Here is a 26,345-nt window from a genome sequence, read left to right on the forward strand (position 1 = left end):
TCTTTTAGAGATATCTGAACTTGCATGGACCCCACAAAAAATCAATATGCTTCTTACAGCAGCATGTTCTGCTTCTACATTTGTAAAAGCTAGCCAGGAGATAAACAGCTCCCAGACTGATAAATAACCTATCCCAGGTCATCCGGAAACAAACAGCACTAGTTAATAACAGGCAAACCACAAACTGTGATAAACTCTACATTATGGGCCTGATTCACTGCTGCACATCCCCAGCTTTTGAGAATACACCTTGGTTTATTGACATGATTAATTCAAATTCAGTAAGTTCAATTTTGCACAAATCAGAAAAAAAATGTTCAAACACATGCACCATCTTTGAGTTCCTCTGTTGCTCACAGATTCTTACTCACTTTCGAGTTATTCACACCTGTGTCAGGAGGGCAGAATAGGACCCTGTGTATATGAGTCAGCCTGATTTGGAGGTGAAGCCACTAATCTTTAAATTGTTAAGAGTTTTGAAGTGGTTTTCCCCTTTTTCTTACTTACCACCTCCATTAAGTTCCTCTGTAAGATCCAGGAAAGACAGTTTGCAATAAGAAGCTGCTGCAGCATGCTGAAATATTTATGAGGACTAAAAAGCATGCTACCAATCAGAACTGCGCATACACTCCTTGATTTGTAATAAAGGGACTGCAAATGCTATAGCTGCAAGAAAACGGTTATCAAAAGGTCTCAGTGACAGTGGTGATTCATTGTCATCGAGACAATGTCATTTATTTAATTTTTAAATTAATGGGGTGCAAAGCTTTCTTTTGTGGTCTCTCACCTGTGTGGACTCAGAGGGTCCAGAGCTGACCTGGACAGGGTTCAGGACACTGGGGATGCCGGGGATAGGTCTCTGGGTAGGAAAAGTTGGAGCAGGATGGATGAGTGGAGGGCTGTGTCCAAAGGCTGAACCTAGGGTTTGCTGACGACTTATAATTTGCTGATGCATTTGCTGGAGAGATACCGGTGTAGGAGGGTATGTGAAACTCAGAGCAGGGCTGTATTTGGGAGGGAAAAGAAGAGGGAAGAGAGAGGAAAAAGATGAGGGTCATTACAGTATGGAATTGTACAGATTAAGCCTTTAAAATATATCTGATATATTTACATTAATTGAAGTCAGGTCCCTTTCTCTTGTATCTTCCTTCATGCCCCAGAGGATGATAAATTCTGGTTTTAAATCCAGAGTTGGCCTGGATTTACTAGTGAGTGCAAAAATGAAACCATAACAAAAACATAACATTTTTTCCTAACGTTTACCAGGAAACCACAGAAAGCCGACTGAAATAAAATTCAGAAAAACTGAAATAAAAGGCAAGCAGTTCAATAACAGCTATTTATTGCAATAACAAACTTTATATAAAGAAAAAGAATGGGTGCCTACATGCTTTATAGTACTTTTATTGATAATGCAGTTGCCCTATGTTCGCGTGTATGAAGCAGTTCCTTTAATCTTGGCTCATGCTACACTCTTTCATATGTCTCGAGATCTTATTACAAGAGGAGAGAAAATCAATTGGTTAAATGTGTTCTGAACACCATGCTTGTCATATCACTCATTTGTTTGCAAAGATGGAAAGCTCAGTTCATCCAGAATGTCACCTAAAGAATTTCCATCAGTGCCGTTTGGTTACAGAAACTGATGGATTAACCTTTCCCCTCTGAAATTGGTGATCAATGAGTTTCAATGTAGAAATATTCCAATGGGAAAGCACTTCTCCTTCTTCCAGTTAAACAACATTAAATGTCTATTAAAGCCCATTATGCATGTTAATACCTGTCATCACTTCATTACTTCACCGTATTTCCCAGACTACAGTGACTTTGGAGGAAATTACACTGCCATCTAAGGACCTATTTTGTGGGTAGAGCCAAAGCATTCTTTGTGTCACACTCGAGAAATAAATGGTGTGGAACTAAATCTTCACACACAGGAATATGAAAAAAAAGAAAAAAAAAAAAAAAAAAGAAAAAGCACGTATTCATTGATTTTTTTTTTTCTTAAAAAAAACACCGAAGAACCACAGTTCAATAGAGCCATGCAAACTTAAAAACATTAGGTCTTAAAAGAGAAGGGTGCAAGCATAACACCTTTTAAGAATCAAGGCTTTTTCTAATGTCAAAAGGGTGGATTTAATCCAAATTTGCAGTCTGGAATCTTAATTGCTGTTGCTGTTAAGTGCATTAACTGAAAATACTGTGATACAAAAAGAGCTAAAATCATTTCAACCATTTTAAGTAATAATTCTACAGAAATTCTGTGTTCATTAATCTGACTATACATTTTGTCTGTTTGACTACAATCCATAAAGAGACAGCTTCAATGTGATTACATTACTATTATTCCTGGTGAGAACTCTGCATTACAATAGTTTGCCCATTTAGGACAGAATATCATTAAGAATACCCTGGGAGAATTTTACTGGTCTTTGAGGAACTCTCTTTTCATTTTGCATTGTATTCTTTTTAATAAAGGGAGGCAGAAATGTAGTGAAAACAGTAATTGTTCACAGCAAGAGTTAGAGAGAAATCAGTAATAATATTCAGTTATTGCAGCTCTATAGTCCCTGCTAGTGTTCCTGTAAGCAACCATGAATGATTACAGCACGACTTAGCTAAGGTAGCCACTATGGATGATTGATAGGACATTAATCAAAAGATGCATATCAGGCTCAGAATTTGTTCACAAGCTTTCTTCTAATAGCTGATTTCATGTTCACTGAGCTCTGTGCCAGTTTGTTCAATTTATTCTTCAGTGTACAAGCCATTCATCAAAGAGCACAATGATTTAACACCCCTTTTCCTTTTTAGTGAACAAACATCACTAAGTGTAACTACTCTGGTCTGTTCATTAAAAAACATACAATTACAATGTCATACATGAGGCTGAGACAATGCCTCCTTGCTATATCCTAGCATTTTTTGCTTCCATATATACAGTGGGAGTTCACCTCATACCCTTCAAACACTAGACGGCACCATCCTGAAGATGCTATCAAATTCACCAAGATCAACAAACACAACATAAAACCAATTTGGATGAAGTATTTTATTTGTCTGCGAGTGGTTAATGTCTGGGACATCTTCACCCTGCAGCCGAATCAGTTTAAAAAGAAAAAAAAAATAGTGGACTGATTTCATTGGGAGCTCCAAGCACACAGAACCCTTGGAAAGACAGGTTGGGATTTTTCCCTTCTACGTGTTTAAGCATGCACAACAATACCTAGCCTTGCAAGTCCAGGTTCAAAAGTTCCGTAATATTCTTCAGATCCTACATGGTACAAAGACAAACCTACAATTCAGCCTCAAGACTGACTTAAGACCTTAGCTCAGAGACGTAGACCCGGCCCATCGCTGCTCTGTGACCACAGTTACATTGAGCACTTGCACCTAACATTAATTTTTTAACCTATCCAAAGAGAAAGCACACAGATCCCTCCCAAACAGTTCAGGAGGGGCAGGAGGAACTGCTGTGATCTGAATATACTTTTACCTCAGTAGGAGGCTGTTAAGGTGCCACTGATTAGAGATTCGGGAACTTGGGAGTGGAACCTTTGTCCCTGGGTAGAAAACAGACTGTAGGAGCCCCGGCATGTATATGTACAGCTTGCACTTAACGCACCTCACTTATATTTACTGGAGTTTGGCAATATTCTCCACTCAGTCCCTCCAAAGACGGGAGAAGACTGCAGTGTCAATAGGTATTTTTGACCAAGCATCCCTCCTCCGCTTTCTTTACCCCATGCAGAGCAACACAAAAAGTGATGACACCTCCCAATAGCAAAATACCTTTCTAACTAAAGGACAAAAGCAGCTCTGCTTAACAAATAGAGAAGCTATTTTCACTGGCCTGCAGTGACATACCTCACACTAGTACAGTGCAAGTGTTTAAATGATACTTATTTGCTATTCCCCTCCCTATATAAATGGCTTTCATCAGAACAACAGATTTTACCTCACAGAGATGTTCTCTTTATCTAGATCTGCTCTAACACCATATGGGCCCCCAGGAGGAGGATGCTAAGCTAGGCATTGCCCACTTTTGTCCAACTTGCAAGCAAGCAAACTTGTAGGGTACAGCAGAGGAGACAACACCATCATAGCTAGTGGCTCCTGCCGGAAAACAATGACATCAGCAGCAGATGCATTAAGACACCACTGGACCGATGTGCTAAGGAAAGGAGGAATCCTTTAGTATCTTTCTTCTGCCCCATGCTCAGCAGCAAGAGTTGAGCCTGAGGTACTAGGATTTTCCTATGGAGCCTGGCAACTTTCACCTCATTCCCTCTACATCCAAACTTCAAACATCTCAGATTGGAATGAAAATGTGACCATGAGGGAGCAGAGGAATAACCAGCACAGCTAAGGGGAGTACTCCGAAATGGTGACAACAGTTCAGTCACCAGGGTGACTTCTTAAATAGCTCAGATAGCCATCTTCAAATAATTCTCTCCAGCTGTTTCTGAAGAGCTCTTCATAAGGCAAAATGACCTGGCTGTGTTTAAAATCACCTGCATGCAAGATGCTGTCACAGGGCAGCCTGGACGATTTTTCTAATCTGAAAAGATCAGAAAGATCTGTAAAGAACAGAAGGTGGCAGGTCTTTCTCTGTCTTTCAGAAACCATTCAGGCTGCTTGACAATGAAGTTGATGTTGTGGGCCAAAAAGAAGAAAAAGAAATAAAGGCTCACAGCTCTTGGGGAGACCTGGATTCATGCCCTCCTTCCCAAAGTTTTTAATGCACTTTGTTCAGTAACTCTTGACTACAGAACGCCTGAAGGATCCCCATAGCCCAGAGTCCCCTCAGACCCCATGGGATCCCTCTGCGTTGTCTGGCAGCCATATGTCCTCTTGCTGGCCACACTAAACTCACATTGCTTTCTCGCCAGGAGGCCAGCATCAATAGGAAGGGCACGGAACAGCACCACTGGGCCTTGCCCAGCCAATCCAGCCCAAGATGGCACCAAGTGTCACTCTGTAACCATCTAAAATCCATGTCCAGAGGTGGTAAACAAGACCTGAAAGTAATTGTTTTGAGAATCCAGAACTACCAACAACCAGGTTTTTCAAAAGCTATGAGTGGTTTGAGGCCTCAATTTGCTTCATGCTTCTTTTAAGATACATTAAAGTGGCTGCATTTCAGGTAAGGGGATGCCAGATGAATGCAAGATGCCTCTTCCAATCATTCACATTTTCCAAAACACCAGTCACTTCCAAAAAAAGCTTGGATTCACAGAACTGTGAGTGAATTATGAATCTTTTTCTTCCATCTACCTACGGAGAAATGAAAATCTACACCACTGGAGAGAATCTGATTTGTATTTCTGTTACAGACTTTTTCTTTTTAAACAAAGTAGAAAAGGCAAAAAAGAAAAAGATGAATGCATGCAAGACCACTAATAAACTACATGCAGGTTATCTTTTCAGTTGTTGAGTTTTATGGGAGATAGGGGTTAGAAAAAACGTGTAATACTCCTGCTTAAGCATTCAATAACTCATATACACTGACAGAAAAGCCCATCAGTGATATCATTTATTTTTCCATACTGTGGGCTTCTGTGTCTGTCTGTCAGTCTGTCTCTCTCTCTCTCTTTCTCTTCTCCTCCTCTGCAAAGTCTCAAACTCCCTTCACCGGAGGCAAAGCAGGGCAGTGAACTACATTGCAATTACATGAGCACATCAAATTTTAAGGAACAGACTTCAAGAAGAAGAAAAACAGACGTTATAATCAAAACCAAACTTTGTGGCTACTTTGTGGCTGTCCTACTAACAAGGTCATCCAGTTTCTGGTCACAGCTGCGGAATTTACCGCAAAACAGCTGTGAATTCAAGACAGGAAATATTCCTTCTTTCCTATACATTGCATAGGTGTGCCTAAGGAGACAGGCTGACACAAAAATGCTGAGGAGATTCCAATTTTTTGAATATTGAGAGGAGAGTTTTGTTATATTACAATAGTTTTCTTGACAAAAAGAAGAACGTGATACATTTGAAGACACCTTCCATGTATCACAACACACATGAAGTTCTGCAAGACCTGATGCATATAAGTCTTGCAAAAGTAACCCAGTGCTTTCCCCTTTCTGGTTCTGCTTTGAAAGGTTTTAGGAAAAGAGCTTTTCAAGTGTGTAAACTAGAGGGCATTCAATGAAAGCCACAGGCGAACAACTTAAAAGATTAAAAAAGCATTGGTGGACTTCTGGAACAGCTGCCCCAGGAGTCACATAGTCAGCAGGTCCATATGGGACTAGACAACAGGTTCATAAATACTTAAAAGAACAAACAAGAGCATATGCTTTGGGATTGCTAATCCAGTGACTACTGATGTTGGGTGAGCACAGAGAGAACAAAAGTCAGGAAGTCTTGGCTTGTCACAACAAGATTTGCTTCTTAAATAGCATCTGTTGTTTGCACCATCAGACACACTGTGTGACTAGACAGTATCTAACACCTATACTTTGACCCATGGGACATTTCTTATGTCTTAAAATCTCTTTTCTTTTTTATATTTCATAGGATAGATTTGTTTCTTTGGGATATCTTTATTTACTCATACAGAACTACAGGGTGTTTACCATATTAAAGTTTTCTTTCCTATCCTCTATCCTGAATCTTTCCTGCAGCAATTCAAGATGAGCACCTTGTTATTCTTTCCAGCACTCACCATGCACCTTCCCCTTTGCAGTCTCTTAGTTTTTCTTCTCTTTTGTATATTTGAAATTATTACTATACCCTCTTCTTGTCCAATCTTCTCATCTTTCATATGGACAAAATAGGTCAAGTCCATTTTATCTCATTGGTATCACTTTTCAGAACTCTGATCATTTTCCCTGCTCTTCCTTGTAGCCCCCTCAGTGGTCTAACACCTTTCTTGAAATAAAATGTACACAACTGGTCACAGTACAGGAACGTGTCATAGTGAGACACACTGGCTCCATCTATACCACCATGCAGGAGAAGGCTTCAGACCCTTTGGCCTGAAGGGTCTTTGACAGGGTGCACTCACTGCCCAAGCACTCAGTCCATGAGGGAGGGCGCACCCTGCACTGCAAGGGTGCACAAGGGCCCTTCCCAACTTGTGAAAAAGCCTTAGCACTCCCAGATCACTCCATAGCCTCCATTATTTGTTCCTGCTGTTAGTAATGCATGCCAGGCAGACAAAATGATCCAAGTCCCTCTAAAAAGGACCCCAGTTCATGAAGGGAGAGGTAATTTGTAGGTGAACTGCCAGTCCAATAAAGCTGATGACCAGGTCTTAGGATAACACCACGGCTGCTCAAGTAGGTACAGATGTCATTACTTTGTCTTACTCTTCCTTAAGAGTTGCATGAAACCTGTGTGCAAGTGAAACTGAGAAACCAGGGTGCAGAAACCCACTAATAAACATTGGATGAATAGCTGAACTCACTGCATTTTAATGGAGATTTTATCCTTTTCTTGCACCAGGCCAGGATTTCACCTTTAGTTATTTTATCTGGATTTTCAGAGTCCTTCTTTATTGTTTAGGAATGTTGTTAAGGGGCCAACAAGCATCTTTCCTGTTTTACAAATGTACCCAGCTACACTTCAGGAAAGCATCTCTAATAATACTTAAATACTTCTGAAGAGAGACTGACTTCAGCAAGTCCTTAAGTACCATCCTAAAACCTGCTTTAAGTATTTAAGTATTATTTAATACTAAGTATTTAAGTATTATTAGGGAGGCTTTCCTGAAGTGTCCTACAGACATTGCAATCTTAACTAAGTCATAAGGTCATAATTAAATTAACAGTGATAAATACTGCTTCTCACACGCTCAGATGCTCTGGTTTTAAAAGGGGTAATGTAAGAAACGGCTTCATTCATCCCATGGCAAACTGACATGTAGAAGCCACTGTCCAAATGTGGGGTGTATGTAAGGGTGGTTGGGAGTTGAGCCATGGGTGCTGCGGGGGTCTGCATAATCTGACTTCATACACCAGAGCTTTTATGTACACACGTCGATGGAACTACATATATGTGTAATATGCATCCAGGAACATTGCAGAGTCAGATGTGGAAAGCTGTGGACAGCCAGCAGGACCAGCTCGTAGTCCGACCCCAACAGAGATGTACAGGAGAGAAAGCCAATGAGTTCTGCTTGGGGAGGACCTGGAAGAGAAGCAGCTGCCAGGAATATCATGTAAGAAAACTGTCTCATGTTGTTTGAGTTGGCAGAGACAGGAATCCGTGTATGTTCTTTGTAAATGAACAGGAATGAATAGAAAGAAGTTTCCAACTGTCATCTAGTTCTCTTTCTGATGGAAATAACCTGCAAGAGTGACTGTTGACAAATTGCTCAGGTCACAGGAGTGACAATGCACTCAGCCACCTTGCAGCCCTGAAGAGATCTGTGAAATTCTTAGTGCTTCAAGTATCTGAGATGCAAAATGAAAACCAAACAGCGTTACAGGAAGGGAGACTTTACAAAGGCACTTCTGTTTGGAGCATGTTACTCACGGTGTGTGTAACATTTTTAGTAATGCAAAAGAAGAGTTTTGTTTGAAATTCTGTTCTTTTCCTTCTACTTTCCAACTGACAACACTGATCTTTGAGTAGACAATGCAGACAAGTCATCAGTCGCTTTTATGGCTTGTCACTTAAGTACAGGGGAAAACAATATCAGACTGTGACTATGAAACCAGACACGTGGCATTATCTTAAAGGCAGGTAAGAGACTTGAGATCCTTTGAAGTAACTTTTCAAAACTGACTACGTTTCATGAATGTCCCTCTGCATTTGTAATGTTGACACATTTCATTAAAAATCACTAACTTAAGAGACAAGTCATCTAACTGAATTTGTAAAAAGACATAACCTGCATCTAATAAAGTATAGCATACATTATACTTTTTTTCCAGTTTTCATCAGATAATAGTCATCATTTTACAATTGTATTTAACTCATATACATCATTGCCTCTTTTTTCAGTTTTCTATTACCAGTTTAAAATTAACAGAGTCTGTGGTTTGTACTTTCTCTTTAGCTTACCGTGTTATCTATTCTGTTTTATCTGCTAGGCTAGGTGAAATTTTCCTTCATGAATACATTGCCGTATGCTGGAGTGAAATGGAATAGTTTCACTGAGAGCAACAGAGCCACACTCATTAACCTCATGTGCTCAGACAGCATTGACAGCTTTGTCCTTCTCACTGGGATATTCCTGTTCAGGAATCCTTGGTATCCTAACTGGACTTTGTATTAACAGTACCTTGAGTAATTCATCTCTGCTCCCTCCATGCAAGCTCATGACCCTCCTGGCAAACATAACTTTGAATTAAATTAATGGCTAAGCATTTTGGGGTTTCTAAAACTGGTATCCTTAATTACATGGAAAGTGCTAATTAATACTTGCTTTTAGGGTCTGAAAATGCAGTAATTAAGTGTTAAACTCCAGCACACTTCTCTTAGCTCCAGAACTTTCCTGGATTAATAATGCTCTGAGTCCAATGCCCTTAAACTTTTTGAGTAACACTGAACCAGTCTGGAGCAAGTTGCTTCAAACTGACGTTTAATTACAAGATCTGTGACATACACATTTGCAGACATACGTACATAAATACACTTGCACAGATGTGTATCTGTGCATGTAAATGTGCATGCAACACATGCCTGCATGGTCTATATTCTTTATGTTGCTTGACTTCTTATAACACACACTTTCTGAAGGTAAAAATCTTGCCAGTTGTGTGTATTTGCAGTGAAAAACATCCATCACTTTCTAATGCAAGATGCAGGTGATCTCCAAAACAATCTCCATGAATGTCACCATCGTATAATCCATATGAGCTTTCTGTAGGAGGCTAGCTGCAGAATTATATTTCATCAGAGCATAAATTAAATGCAACCCTGTAATACTGATGAATTTCATTTTTACTCACTTTGTAGTACTTCTCTGCCATTCACACTTCTTGAAAGAGGGTATAAAATGAAGCTATTATAGCATGATAGAGCATTATATTCCCTTCTTTAGATTAACCATACACAGCACAAGACCATAGAGAATAAAGTCTTGTGCTGCACATATGTGATGTGTCTAGTTATAATAGAACCTGTTTCAGTGGGGTTACACCTGATCTGAATTTGACTCAGTCTGAACTGCAACTAAGCCTTCATTTACAACATATTACACGTGATTAACTAGAGATCTTTTAATGTAAAAACAAGCTTTCACTCAAAAGCAGCTTTGCATCTCACTTAGGCAGATCTCAACAGCAATAATAAAACAGCAAAACACCTGTAATGCTCATATATTGAACACGCTTTTTATCCTGTACATCATATAAGCAGCTTCTTGCAAAACATTGGTGAATATATTGTGTTCTACCTATTCTACTCTAAACACATCCTTTTTAAGATTAATTTAATTAAGCAGCATTTGAGTGTATCCTTTTATACAGATTTAAATACATAAATATACAAACGTGAAAGTCTTGTCTAAAACAGAAATCAAAAATAAGAATTAAGCAGTTGGTTTTCAGTAAAAGTTAGACACAAATTCTCAAATGGGGGTCTTCTGTTTTTCAGTGCAATTGTCAGCAATCTGGGCATGGAGTCAAGCAATGAAGAAATGAAATCTGCATATATGACAAAATTATTTTGAGCAGCGTGGTGAAGAGCCAAGAGGTTATCTTTAGAGCCAAGTATGTTAAATGAATGAGCAATACTGATAGCAAGATGTGTATCAGTACTGAAGGGGCGTCTGAGCTACTCATACACTGGTTCTAAATTAGCTGAGCCAACTCATGAGAAGCACTTGCTTGTCTCAATGTGGAATTCAATGGAGGAATGAAAATTTGATCAACTTGAAGCTATGGCAAAAACATGTTAAGATAAATGGAATGGGAAACAGAACACAGAATACCATTGTGCCTTTGAATTGCTGGTCCTCTTCTGGAATATTATTGCATGTAGTAAAGGGAGACCGTTTCAGACAGCATTGGCAGAAATGACAATGCAAGAACTCTAAAGAGCACACTGAAAACAACCATTTGCCTCAGAAAGTAGATGAATAAGATGAGACATAATAAGAATATATAAAATATTGAATAAAGAAGGAAGTCTGAGAACATGAGGGCTCCCTGTCTTATAACTGAGACATTCTGTTAAATTCAAGAACTGGATAATTTAAACCTGATAAAAGGATACTCTTTGCTTTTTTTACACAGTGCCTAATTAGACTGTTGGGCTCTCTGCTGGAGATACTTTCACTTTTCTCTGTGATAACCTGATACTTCATTTGTATATCTTAACTCTGTTTTTATTTTTCTCTTTGCTTTTCTCTCCACGTTTGCCAAGGGGAACTGGAGAGAAATTAATACATGGTGACCTGTCTCCAGATATAAAGCAGTTCAGAGAGAAGGGCACTGACTAATTATACAACAAACGCTCTATACAAGGAGCTTATATGAAATGAGGAAATCATTGAGAATACATAATACCTGCTTGCAGAAACACAGACTCTTGTCTTCCTCACTGATATTAATCCACTGCTGCCTAAGCTCACCCTACAAACCTGGCTATCCCTTTCTAGTGCTCTTTGTGAAAGCATCCTCACCACCATTCCCTGATGCTCAACTTCAGATCAGTCCAGAGCAAAGTGACAGGAGCCATAACAGCTAAGAGATCTGTCTGTAATTAACCACACTATGTTAATTGCTCTTTCCTGTTCTGATGACATCAGGGAAGCAGGGGCAGAGACTGGGGGGGCTGGAGTGCAAAGTCTAATAATTGTCACAGGTAGAAGATATAACATTAAGTACATCCTGACAAAAGATTAATAGCAGGGGTGCTGCACTGCAGGACTGAGGCAGGTAACCAAATGAGTAAATGTCAAATGAAGGATTATCCTCATTTGATGCTATTTCATACGCCTCCTTTCTGCATAATCTCTCCCAGCTGAGACCTAAACCAGGTGTTTTCAAATGCACAAAGTAGAAGCTCTACCTGGTGTGCTAAAGGAGATCCACTATTAGCTGTCAGCAGGAGCGACATCTTCTTTTCAAGTACTCAGGATACAGCATTACACTGCCAGCTGACAATGATAAAGCAAGCGCCTGCCTAGTCAAGCCCTATCTGGATTGTGCTAAACTTTCATTATTTATTACTTTAACTGCAGTAGTACCCATGTCAAGGACCAGAGCCCTTCTGTGTTCGGCTCTGTAATCCCAGCCTGAAATGTGGCTCCTTTCATTTGATTTCATCCTCAACATCCCACAGTGCTCATATAGAGGGTCCCATGCTGGGCAGCTGTGTGAAGCACGGGATGTAATCTTTTAGGCAGAGGATGTATTTTTTTTAGCCAATGCAACGACCAGTCAGGTCTTGGAGACACCTTCTTAACACATGTAGCACCTTTGCAAAAACAGGTTAAAAGAGCAGAGAGCCTGCCAAATCAAACACACCAGAATTAAACCTTCCTGCACCTTCATGCGCTGACTCATCAGATTTTAGTTATGTGACCACACACCCCTTTTTGCCTCTGCAGAATTCATAACTTGTTCAATGCAACAAGAAGCGCAGCAGTCTTCAGTGAGAGACCCTCTGGTATTTTTCTTCTCCTTGCCCAGAGTGTTGCCCAGAGGCTTTTCTTCCATTGTATTTAAGCCATGAGGAAATATATAATTACTGATACCCTCCTGAGCTCCTCTACTGTGCTCATCACTGTATAATCTAAGTGCTTCACAAAACATTAATGCTTTCAGCCCCCCTCTGAGGTGAAGGACTCATTTTGCACAGGAACATGAATCAGAGAAAGATGAAGGTTAAAAGTGCCACTCATTGTGGTTGCCCAATTTCAGACATGGAGACCAGATCTCGCAGGTTAGTTAACATGAGCAATACAGCTTCTCTGCATAATTAAGATTGCCAGGCTGGGACTTTAGAAGAGAACCTGTATGAACCTGGTGGTCACTTCCAACTAGTTCAGTTCGCCCAGCATCAGGCTGGGATTATGTTGCAAGAGCAGGGTCTGTTCTCCAGGCAGCACATCACCAGGTAAGAGGCTCCCTCCTCCTTCACAGCTGCCTGGGGCGGGTGAGGCAGGGTCCTGCGGCTCGGACTGATCCGGAGAGGATGTTCAGCCCAAACACTGCAGCAGGCAGGGGCCCGGCAAAAAAATACTGTGCAACCCTGAAATTAAAGATGGTATCAAAGCACAATCACAAGGGGGCAGTACCTTCATTCTCCTTAATGACCAGCTTCTGCATGCTTTATTTTGCAGCTTTTTCTCTCTTCTAGTGCAATCCTATGTTGTGTTATAGAAAAGCATTTTGTCCCAGCTTGCTTAACATGTACGGTTCCTGGTCTGACTCCTGGCTCCTCTGAAGACTGTTTTCTTTTTCACAAGGCTGATATGGCTGGGCTGACAGTTTAGCCTCCACAGGCTTCCCAAGGAGGTACCAGATTAACCAGATCTTACAGCCGCAAGTAAAGATCCTCCTTCACCTCTGTGGGCCCTGGACTGGAAGATTCTGAATGCTTAGTCTATTTAACATATGCTAATAGAAACTCTTAAAGGCTTATCTCTTGGCTGAATAAGACAATTCCTCAAGAACATCAAAGATCATATCTATAGCATCTAGGCAACATTCCTGGCAAATTTTAGCTTCTCAGTGAAAGGTAGCAAGAGGTCTTTTACAGACTGTACAGGAAAGCCTCTTCTTCCCTAACTTCATTCTGATAAATGAATAACTTTGTTGAGGCTTCCTGGAAATACTCAGCATTAGATAGGTATCTGCCATGAAAAATATTGCCAAGTGTAAACTATTTGGGCTAAGTTAAAAGTTACTGGAAACAAAATCTAAAACTAGAAGGATTGTGTAATGTTAAGTATAGTTAATGCTACTGATGTTGCCTCAAATACAAATCCTTCCTGTCTCGCAATTGCATCTAGTGGCCTGCACAACTGTGCCGTTTTCTTGCAGCAACTCCTATGAGATTTACCTGCAAGTTAGAGTTTTACACTAGGAAGTTTTTTTTCTAGACTTTGATCACTGTTGCCGACAGGATATTAAATGGTATGAACCTATGGTTTGATTCAGTACAGCAGTTCTGGTGCTGAATGCATTATTCACAAGACAGTGAATTGCAATAAATTCAGTTTTACCCATAGTCTTGTTGATATTTAGTCTCAGAATTTATTAAAGCACTGAAATGTGGTTTGGGTTTAATACCTTACGTCACTGTTTATTTTGGTGTAAGTCTTTTATAGACAGGTTCACATGGGAGAAGTTAAAGGGCATCAACAGAGGTAAGCTGCAATGCTGGAAAAAGAGCTGGCTCTCCCCCCTCTCCCTCCTTTCCACTGGCAAGAGTAGAGATGTACATTATTAACTTTTCATGTTGAACGGGCATACTCTTATCATAAGTTAAAATATTATTAATTCAAAATCACGTGAAATTTTGGATTATGCATTCCCAGAAAGTAAGACCAGGAAATGCTGAAAGCTTTGGTCAGTCATAGGCTCAGTCACACAAGCCTTGCTTACTTCAGTGACACTGGTTCACAAGACTCACTGTTCTACTCCTTAGCATCGTTACTCAGTCTCTGCCCATAACTTACTCCAGTTCCAGAACTGCCTTCGATAAAACTATTCATCTGACTCCAGCTTTGCAGGGATGGCCCTCACATTTCTAATTCTATGTTTCAAAAACATACACCAACAGTTTCCATCTGTGGAGGAAGAGTAAAAGGAGAGAAGACTTACAGTGTCACTCTACAGTGGACTGTAGAGGCTATGCCAACTTTCATGGACTATTTTCTTTACCAAAGTAACAAGCTATGGAAAAGGAGGTTAGTAATTAAAGTGTCATCCCATCTTAACGACAGTGGGGATAGTACACCTCCACACAGTGCATGTATTTAACAGATGTGGTCCAAAACTGCTGCCAGCTGTTGACATAAATCACATTTCACATTATGGAGCTTCGTAATTGTGACTGTGGTTACACAGATTGCAGAGTTGTATTGCAGAGTTATGATATCATACCTGTGAAATACTATACAGCTATTCAAGTACATCAGAGCTATGAAGCATGCCTCTTTAAAGGAGTGCTTAAAAAACCCCAACCACACTTATACTAATAGCAAATATTTACAGTGCTGTCACTTTCAAAGTCTGGCCGGCTGATGATTTCTAACACACCAGTTGCATGCATCTTTTTCTCCAAAAGTACAAATCCCCATGGCCAGCTTTTGAAGTTCTAAGTGGGTCATTTTCACTGGAGAGGCATGTTTGAGCCTTGCCAAAACTGGGTCTTTTAGATCAAGAAATTGCTGTGGGGACTTGCTCCTTTGCCTCACTGCAAATCGAAGGTGGAGGCTGCTTTTAAGCCAGGGACCAGCAGCACTCTTTGAGTGCCATAAACCCAAACTCAGTATCTTCTGAAGGCTTTGGAGAGGTGGGGGATTTTTTATTTTGGAATAACAAAGAAACTTCTCAGTTAACATACAGCAATGTCACAAATACAAGAACACTCTGCATCTGCATCGCCGTTTTTTCTGCTGCTTCTCTTAATTTTCTTCAACTCCTTTTTTTTTTCACTCCTTTTTTTTTTTTTTTGACATTCTTGCTTTTGTTCCCTCTCCCTGTGCCCTGTTTACTTCCCTTTTCCATACAACTTCTGCCCACCTATTCCCTTGCTACTCTACTCTTCTGCCTCCAGAACAACCATTTTTGTCTGCTTTCTTGTACATGCAAGTGAAACTGCCAAGTGAAAATCACAGAATTTCTGATGCTACTGGATGATAACAGTACCGCCTTGGTACAAAAAGAAGATAATTTAGCCACAGAAAGTCTAATCTTTCAATACATGAGCTAAAATATGAAGAAAAACTTGCAAGATAAATACCAAGAAGTTCTAGCCAAACATTTTAACTGAACAGTACCACACATCTGTGCTTTACTCTCTGATGATTGTAATGTAAGAACATTTCACTGTCCATTATATCTATGGCCAGAAGAACCCAAGTGACTTAAGTCATAAACCTGTCTTAGAGCTTCTTCTCTGAAAACAGATTCCCAAGCACACATACACACACCATTAATGCTGGTCAGATGGAATATCACCTGCACTGGACAGTAATATGCCAAAAAGTCCCTTGTGGTTACCTTTCTGAGCCAAGAAGAAAACTATTTTGTACTTTAAATTAAGCTCCAGTGAACATGAATTATAGAAACTGCAGAATACACGTATTCACAAAACAAAGCAGTTACTTAAAGATGTGAGTATACATTCACATTTGCATGTGGTGTATGACACATAAATGAAAATACACAATATAGGTAGAAAATGCTATTCTTACCTTATTGCACTTGCAGATAAATGGCCATAAGAACCACTGGCTGAGGAACTGCTACGAGAATTATTGAGAATTGTGACCAAGGAATTTGGAGATGTCCGTATCATGGTCTGAAGGTCAAAGCTGTGATCAGATAGGGGGGATATGGACAACGTACGCTTTCGGCTTGGTCTAGCTGACAATCTCGGACTCGGAAACCTGGCGCCTGTTATGTAAACACAAATAATTATCCACCAGGGTACTTAATCGCATTTATTTATTATCAGTGATGGGTAGAGGGAGTCGCAAGACACCAACACGCTGTGACAAGCCCACTCTCTCCACTTGTGATCTACTGGCTACGATTGAGGAAAATTAGGAAGAAAAATCTATCTTCCTGTGGCTTACCTCAGGGGAGCTCTGTTTATTAATGTGCAAGCAAAATGATAAATTGCTAAACAAAAGGAAAAGACTTTTATGAGTTATCCCTCTCATTTCTGGTGATTTATGAATCTGATGGCTTTTTAGACATTCACATCATTAATTCAACCATGAGCAATGAGACAGTTGTTCAGATCTGGGCTACCAGCAAACCCAAACCCACATCATTTTAATACATACAGCCAAAGCTAAACTTGTAAAATACAGTGTAGAAATTAAAGGCAGATTTTCCTTTGTTGACCATAATTCTGCCTGGTTGATACTTGATGCAAAACTAAAAATCAGGACTGAAAAAAACACTATAAATGCCAGATCTATCTGCAGAAGTCAAACTGACAATCACAGCATTAGATTGAGGAACAGGCTTTATTTGACTTTGTCCAGGATCCCGTGATATTCTTGTGCTGTGGTGTACAGGGGCCTATGATCGCCAGATTTCTTTAAGACTAGAGATTAAACTTTTCAAAGCAGCAAGGAGAAGGCAACCATATAGATATCACTTAAATAAATACATATTACATTTCTAAATTTTCTGTGCTGCTCTGAAAATCTCTCCTTCTTCCAGTCTATTTTAACATGTCATCCCAACTCTCTGCAGTCCTAAGGATAGATATACCACCTTAAATTTCTTCCATTTATTTAATTCTTTTCCATCTCAGTTGAGACCAAGGAGACAATTAGCTTCCCCACTGCATACTGAACTATTTCCTTTAGCAGTACTGCTGCTTCCTCCTTTTTAATCCCTTTAACCTGTAGTAAAGTACTGAGTCCTAACCATTTTGGCAGCCAGGGTCATGCAGGTCTTGGGTTTGTTACCTACTTTACAGCTATTTGTCCCAGAGTCCCTGGCATTGTTGCTAATAATTCACAGCTGGTCACAAGCCTCCATCAGAAGTCTGCCTTTCTTAATGCTTTCTCATGTCTTGGTGCCCAAGACCAGTTTTCAACAGGGTATTTAAGCTTACATGCCTAAGAGTAACCCGGAGAAGAGCCCAACTGACTGCACTTAGACTCACCTCAAGGACAGAGCTGGATTAGAACCTGCCGTTATGTTTTCCTTACACACCTGAGTGGGTTGCCCTTCTTTCTGTTTGTGCTATCCAAGATTTTCATCTGGTATTAAAAGCTGCCACGTTATTGCTGCTGTGAGTGTGTGTTCAGATCTCTGTATATAGTCCTTCTCCTAATCTGTACTTAAAATTGCCTCCACTAGCCAACATGAGTGTCAGTTGTCTTTGGCATCTGGCTAACACAGAGGTTTTTTACCTGCGTGCCATACCTACGGCCTTAGCCCGTACTGCTTCACTCTTTCAATGAATATTCAAGCTCTTGATTCATCATTTAAAACTTAGGCATAGCCTTTTATTTTTTCCTAAAAGCTACTACACATTATTTCATGTAATCTGGTTTATCTCCTTTTTATGAGCTTGCTATTGTACTGTGCCTGCTTGATATTTCATTAGTGCTGTGCTTTGTGTCTTTCAAAGGCAGAGATCTTTTGCTTGTGCTAAAATAAAAACCAACAATGATCAGCAGCTATAAGAAGCTGCAACATATTTGGTAAGGAAATACAAGATATGTGTCGTGGTAAAACAAAAATAGTAATACTTTGCACTTACATCTTTCATCCACAACTCTCCACTGCTGACTGCTCAGCCAGCAAGAATGAGGACACCACCTCTGAAGTCAGCAGTGGTAACATAACTTGTTGCAGCTAAGGATATAATTCGAGTGCTTTATAGGTGAATAAACTCTGTTATCATGGTTTTACATGGGCATAGCTAAGTACAGGTGTTCATGGTTAAACAGCAAGTGAAGGGGACAAGAAGACCTGCTATGCATTGGCTGACCAGCACAATGAGACGTTACTCAAACACTGCTACCACAGTATCATGCGTTACTACCAGCCACCCTAATGGTGTGTTATGTATGACAGCAACAGTTTGTAGTCATGTGAACATAATTATGAACCCTCTGTTTCCCTCAAACTGGTGGACACAGACCTCATTGTGCCAGCAAGAAGGCAGCAGAGATGCTTAGAGAGGACAAGCACAGATCACCTTGATTTCTGCATTTACAACTGAGAGTCAATGTGTGCTACTGATGGCCAATGTATGAACAGTTTCAAACGTGATTTCCATGAGAAACATTTTCAAAAATTACTACTTACAGAACTGAAGTCCAGTTTTGAATCTCTAGAACTACAGAGGGATTGCCACTTATTTGAGAAATTCCTTACAAGCCTTCTAAACGTGGACTGATGGCTACTGATGCTAACTAGAGAGAGGGTACATAGGCTTGATCAAAAAAGTGAAGGAGTTGTTAAGAATACTAGCACCTGAGCATCATTCCTTTGAAGCTTGACTGGGCAATAAAAGCAGGAGACGACAGTTGTTGTTTTGCTGCTTCTGTGATCAGACACCATGTATTTTCCGTGCCACAACTTCCCAGTCAGACTCGCCGGGTACTCCAGCCCGCACCTCAGAGAGTACTGAACAAGCATTGCTGACAACTGTTCAAAGCTCTTACCATCTTGGAGAAAATACAGTCACCCTGGACAGATCACAGAGGAGGGCAATTTATACTCCCTGTGGTGGTCTGCAGACTCTCATAAACTGGAACAACTTCCCTCCTCCTCCTCCTCACCCTTTCTGCACTTGAGCCCATCTCCTTTACCCATTGCTTAAGTCACGCTACGGCTCTTGAAGAGGCCCTCTCTGCCCACTGCTCATTAACCCTCCCCCTTGCCTGCCAGCTGCTGCCAGGGCATCCCTGTCCCTGCTTTGTGAGGGATGCACCAGTTCTGCAGCCAGTGATGGAGAAAGATGCTCCTTCCAGCTGCGAGGGGCGGAGCACAGGCTTCAGCTGCACCACGCCAGAGTCTCAGGCTTTCACTTCTCTTTCACCTCTCCTCCTCCACCTGTTTCAAGCCCCACCTAGACCTGGGAATTTGGCAGCCCCCTCCATCTACCTGGGACAGGAACAACCTGGGCCAACAGTCTCCTTCAAAAAGGAATATTTCTGCTTCGCAGCAAGAGCTCAGTGGCAAGATCTGTACAGAGTAGAGAGGGAATCACTTCAAGGGAGGCCACGACTTTCAAAATTGAAAATACAATTAAATGGAATTACTGTTTTTTCAGATCTTCATGGTTTAATTAGGTTTCACATGCCTAAAAAGTCTTAAGCATGAGCTGACCACTCATTACACTGCAGGACGTTTGCTAAACCATTCATTTAGCATAACATCAGTCTTAATTAGTATGTTACTATAAAAAGGAATAGGTCACAATTTGTCAGTGCCTCTGAATACTAAACCAACTTTCAGCCCTGCCCAGGCATTTATTTTAAAAACAAACACTTCAATATTTATTTAGCAATTTGAGATGTTCATCTTCTCACAGTATTCTCCCACTGAATCATTACATTCCCTACTCGATAATGCTTTAAAACCAAAAAAATGCAGGAGCACTGATTCACTAAAAATCCATTTACCTCTGTGCATGTGCTGAAAAAAACCCCATCAGCTTTGGCAAAGCATGCAAATGGAAGCTGACAGTGAAGATTTGTTTAGGAATGTCACCTTTTTGGAGCAGATGTTAAAGTAATAAAAAGTCAGTAGTTGATATTACAGACTTGAGTGCACCAACAAAAAATCCAGCAGGTGTCAGAAGAAAAGATCTTAGTCCTGAAGGTGGAGATCAATTCTAAAATAACAGATATCTATCTCCATCATAAATTTCAAAAATGGAATATGCCATCCAGCAAATTTGCCCATGAATTTGATTTCTGAGTTGAAGTTTTTAGCATTGCTTAATCATTTATAAGGCAATCTTCAGACATGTATCATTTATTCCATCCCTTTAAATCAAACTTCTTCAACCTTTTGTCTTCCATCCCTCTAAATCAGACTTCTTTGAACCGTCTCAGGCACTAGTTTTTGCTGAAGGCTGTGCACATGGGAAGTTAGATTTATTTTTTTTACATGAAAGCTGTTTTCCCTTCTTTCTTTTCCTTCTGGTTTCTGCTCACAGATGTGTAAACTTTGTTTTCACTTCATGAAAGTTTGTCATAAATTTTGGTTCAGTTTTCAAAATGGTAAATCTGTCATCAGTATGAGAGGAAAATGAATGACTTTGCTGCTCCACCCTCATTCTCCAACTGTGCCTGAAAATCAGAAATCAAATCCAGTCCAAAGCTGCTCACATTGGCTTAAGTCTTCAGGCTGGCAGAACTCTTTATATCAACTGTCTCTAATGCCAAAAGGCGTAGATCAATGCTGAATACCTTTGAAAAAGAAAAAACTCCCATTCTGAGTAACCATAAGAAGAAGTTAATCAGGGTGAATCTAGAAACCTCAGGGAACATGCTTGCCTTCCACTGAACACCTTTTAAAAGCAGAGCAAAACATTCCACAAGTGAAAAATGCAGCTATCAAACCCAAAAGGCTGTGATTTTTGGAATTATGTAACTGCTTAAAAGACAGTTTTGGCATAGAGTATCTTTACAGCCACAACAAGGAATTTCAGTTGCTGCTGCTGTGGTACTGTCAATACCTTCCTCATCTACTCCCCTCCTAGTTACTGGGATGTTTTACTTAAAGGTAGCACATCTGATCCATTTAGGTCAAGCAAGAAGATGGGAAGACTGCATCAGGGATTCTGGCCACCAGAACCGTAGAAAAGCTTTATAGCAGAAAAGAAAATTCTGGTCCCCTTTTCATGCCACACAGAAGAGGATGAGGAAAATTGACAATCAAGCACACACAATCTTGGCTTTATTCTTCCACAATATATTTGACAGTTCATGGACAGTGAAGTTCAGAGCTTCAAGAAGTCTACTGCACTTCAGGTAAGATTAAACTTTTTGATTAACACTTATCCCACTCATATCATCCTCATCTTGACATCAGTTTTCCAGCACCACAGAGCAAAACAAAAGGCCCAAAACTGCACAAACTGTATGTAATATGCTTTTGTGCCGAGTGCATGCTGGTGTTGGAATTATTATTTGTACTACAGAAGAGGGTAGAGATGCCAAATTACTGTGCTAGATGCTGTATAAACACATAATTAGGAGACAGACTTGCTTCACAAAAGAACAATGCCTTGCTTGTATCTATTTGGTTGTTGTGTGGAATAAATGAGTAGCAGCAGCCTTTGAGTGAGTTGAGTCAACTTGCTCAGAATTTGATAGCAGATAATGAGGGAAACTACCAATCTCTCTTCTGTTTCCTTTGACAAGCCTGGGCAAAGGCGAAAGAGTACTTTTAAGATTGTCATACAAACCCTTAAGAAGAAAGATCCAGACAAATAACATTGCTTTGCATTGATCACTGTACTTTGTTACTAAATGCAAACATGGGCATTCTCATTGTTTTTTTTGAAAAAAGTCTTAATATCGGCTTCCTGCTAATTGTTTTGTTCTTGTTTCTAATCTAAAATTCTGACAAAGAAGAAAGGGGTTTTCTTTAGCATGATGAATGATAGGACATTTGGATTCCTACTTAATGACAATTAATTTACTGTATACCCATGCAAGTTAAGATAGTTTTAATTAGTTTTTACAAAGTAAAAGGGTAACTTCATACTCAATTTAGATAAAAGCAGCCATTCCCTGACTAAACACATTCTCATCAAATACAGAAGGTGAGCTGAGTGACCTTACTAGGATTCACTCTTATTTTAATTTTCTATTTACTGTTTAAAAATAACCCATTTGCATATTAGTGCTACACATTTTTTTGCCTTTAATGCCGAAATAATCTCTAATTGAAAAGTTGCTGCTATAATGAATCTCAAATGTGTGATCTTAATTTTTAAAAACAAACACAAAACGAATTAAAAAACCCTTTTCAAATGTATCGTAGCTAAAGCTGGTGACAGCAAATATCCTTATTAGAGATAGTGTTTAAGCACCTTTTATAAATGGGCTGAAGTTATGGGCAAAGGTCAAAACATTCTCTTAAGTAAGAAGTGATAACATTCTTGGGATGCAAAAGCTGAAATTCTATGTAGATTACAGCATACGCAGTCTCTAACACATGAAGATCCTTTGTGCAAATGCCATTATTTGTACAAGTACTGCAACATCTTCTGTTTTTCTTAAGTTTTCTGGCATACATCTGGGTATCTATCTTCCTATAGACTGAATAGACCCATTCAGTCAAGTCTGCATCCAAATATGTGGTTTAGCACTGCTACGTACATGCATGAAGAAATTCTCTCTCAACAGGAACCAAAAACATTGAAAGTTTAAAATATCCCTGCTCACTGCAGGGGTGGTTGGACTAGATGACCTTTAAAAGTCACTTCCAACCCAAACCATTCTGTGATTCGATGATCCCTTTACTTCAATGAAATCATGTCCATTCATACAAGCTAGGGATTTTCCTTGCAGCTGGAACATGGCAGCAGATTTACATTACCTGAACCATGCATAACAGTTTCCATTCTGCAAGGTATTATTAATATGCATCAAGTGCATTAGCAGCGTACCACGCCTCTTCCTATTCCTCTCAAAATCCAAATCAGGAAGTATCATATCCTTAAGTTTTCAAGCACTGAAACCTGCATATTAATTTCTGGTCCAGGCTACCTACTTGTGTGGGTTTATTATGTATCTGAAGTGGGTTCAAGTTATGTTACTTTACTGTAAAATCACTATGCAAGCTACCAGTGCAGTGAGACTGATAACAGAAACTGAATTAAAAAATCCTTCACTATCAAGGTAACAAAATGAAGAGCTTCCCTGCCCAGTTTCACAACTATATGTCTTGCCCGATTCTTATAAAAATTGTTGGTCAGTCAACTACTTCACACTCTCAGGCATGTATTCTGCAGGGGTAGCTATCTATATTCCCATGTGCTCCAGAGGTACACCTCCCAGCTCCCTACTCCTTGAGATCAGCAGCTATGGCATGCAGCCAACAGCAGGGAACAAGAAACTGCATGCTAACAAAGATTTTAAAAAGCTGTGGGACAACGAAATGGTCTAAAGCTATTGTATTGCTCTGTACTACCAAGCAAGAGTCAACAGTCACCACCTTTTCTTGTCACCACCTTTTATTTCCCTTGTTGGAAGGAACTGAGTGCATCCCAAAAAGCATGTAAGCATCTCACGACTGGGGGGAGTCCTCTGCATAATCCCTTCTGGCTGATCACAAGCAGTAGTAGTGAGCAGATTGGAATAGGGTGCTCCCACTTCCTCCTTCACCAGAGAAAGGGAGACAGATTAGAAAGATGCTGAAGTGGGTAAAGAAGGATCTTAATATTATGGAAAACTAAGTTAGGATCCTTGAGAATTCAGCAAACTGCTTCACCTTAGAAGTGGTCTCAAAGTCTATGATACACAACTTGTAAGCATGGTTACCACTCTCTAAAAAAGGAGGGGAACATGCTCTCCTAACGGAAAAACAGATGTAAACCTTTTATTAACAAAGAGCTCACATCAGGGAAATACTCACCCTAACAATGAAAGTGAGTTTATGACTGTGAATAGAAAAGGACATTTTCAAAAGCACTCAAGTCCTGCTGGAAATAAAATTTATAACCTGTTTTCAGGAGCAGTCCTGTTCCTCTCCCTACTCACTTTCAAAGTCTACTTTCAGACTTGACGTAACCCTTGCACATTTGGTAATCAATGCTTTGGCCCTCCAGCCTCATGAGGAGGCTTACATTGACTCCCACTTCTCTGTCTGCGTGGAGACCTTTTGGGTCAGACCAGGAACAAGCCACGTGGTTCCCTTTGTGGGAATGTCTGTATTTCTGGAAAACATCACTTACTATCCATGGCGTGAAGATACTCCATGTGAAGAGCCCCGGCTCCTGCAGTGGCAGCTGAAGGGATGATGTCTGCGTACGGGCTGCGCTGGCCTGCCAACAGAGCCATCTGATGATAATATTCAGCTGGACTGACGCCAGCATGTGGAGCTAAAAACACAACATAAAAAGCACCGTTAATGACGTAAGATAAACGAGAAGGAAAGTTTTATCACATTGCTGGTTTCTCTGGCTATTTAAACAGCTTGTTTATTTTTTAATGTAATGCAATGTCTGCAGTATGCCACCACCGGTCAATATATTTCGACCAATGATGCTGTAAAGACACCATTCAAAAAACAGCAAGGCATAAAATATTAATGAGCTCGGTGATCTCATACTTTTATATTTATTATTAAGTGACTCAAAAAGTGACAGGCTGACAGCAATGGAAACTAGTATGATTTATTTAGTGACATAAAAAAGCAGGAAAACCTTCCTACAGCTTTATTCCCATTTACCTCATCTCTGGCCCAAAGGACTCCTTCTCTAAGGTAACAACGTGACTGAACTTCCATAAGCATTCAAGTTTCAGGAGTCTCTGCTTAGAGGACCAGAAGATTTTCACTCACAATGGCAGTTTGTGTGTAAGTTTAGGAGTAAACAAGGACAAAATATGTTTTCAAGATAAATACTAGTTGTCCATGAACAACATTGGGGCAGTTTTTTGGAGGACAGAATATAAAGTCGAGTGTGGTCATCCCATCCTTCAAAGTTCATATATAAGTGACACATAAGCATGTTTGCAGAGTCAAAACCACAGACTGGATAGACTCTACATCCCTTCAGTGAGATTATGACTGACGCAGTCCTCTGATAACGACTTATGTTAGCCTTTCTCTCCTGTAAAAATAATATGCGAGCTTTCTTTCCCCTGCAGTTTTCAATCATGCCATCAACTAATGGGCAACTCTGGATAAACACAAAAATTCACATTGATGTTAATATCATCTCAACTCAGCAGGCTTCAGAGGGTACAGTAGAGGATCATTTCATGGGCTTGGGTGAGAAGTACTCATAAAGTAAGTTGGGCTTCATCTCCTTGATCCCGACTGTAACTCGCTATGTGACCTGAGGTGACCAGACTTCCACTCTGCTCTCTACTTGTTGCACTTGCAGAATAGTTAAAATTTCTTTATGCTCTGCTCACCATAAGATGGTATGTAAATTTCCCTAAAATAGTTCAAGTTCCTTGGGCTACTCCCCAACAGATCGTTTTTATATTCTTTCATATTATTTAATGAGATTCTTCTTTGATCCCAGCAACTGAACCTTGAATGGGAGCAAAATTTTAAGATTAAATTCTCTGAATTCTCAGCTTAATCTGAATATTGTTACTTATACAGTATAACTAAAAAGGACAATTTATGTTTACATTAGAGAATCAGATCTTAAATGCAAACCTTGGAAGCAAAGAATCAACATTTACACTAAAAGGAGGTAAACAAGGCATTGGAGTTTTGAAAAAAGTTTATTCAGCAACTGATTTCTAAAGTGTATAATTATTTTTACCAAAGAAAATGGAAGAATTGCTTTTGATGTTATAATGGTATATATAATCCTTTTCAGGAAAGGTTCAGAAAAATAAAAGTACATCAAACAGGAACAGGAATGGCATAAAAAATGAGATAAATTAAAGGTTGCTGGTATTTTTTCCAAATTACAGATCGATTTATCAATTAAAAATAATCTACTTCAGCCACCACCACTTTCTGTGAAATGGCAAGAAAAATATTCAGAACAATTTTTAAAAGAGCAGTAACTCACACTGAATCACCGATTTA

At 39.8% G+C, this 26,345-nt stretch overlaps 1 protein-coding gene across 5 annotated transcripts in view; it reads right to left on the reverse strand.

The window, feature by feature from the left end:
- GLI3 (GLI family zinc finger 3) overlaps positions 1 to 26,345 on the reverse strand; it is a 192,670-nt gene that overhangs the window by 38,972 nt on the left and 127,353 nt on the right. For all 5 annotated transcript variants that reach the window (XM_026843972.1, XM_026843971.1, XM_026843970.1 and 2 more), the window contains exons 5-7: positions 24,526 to 24,672; positions 16,328 to 16,529; positions 788 to 1,004 (exon numbers count right to left, since the gene is read on the reverse strand). In XM_026843972.1, coding sequence (XP_026699773.1) covers positions 788 to 1,004; positions 16,328 to 16,529; positions 24,526 to 24,672 — 566 coding nt within the window. The remainder of the gene's footprint in view (positions 1 to 787; positions 1,005 to 16,327; positions 16,530 to 24,525; positions 24,673 to 26,345) is intronic.

Source organism: Athene cunicularia, assembly GCF_003259725.1.
Source record: "Athene cunicularia isolate RWA chromosome 2 unlocalized genomic scaffold, athCun1 chr2_part2, whole genome shotgun sequence".
NCBI lineage: Eukaryota > Metazoa > Chordata > Aves > Strigiformes > Strigidae > Athene > Athene cunicularia.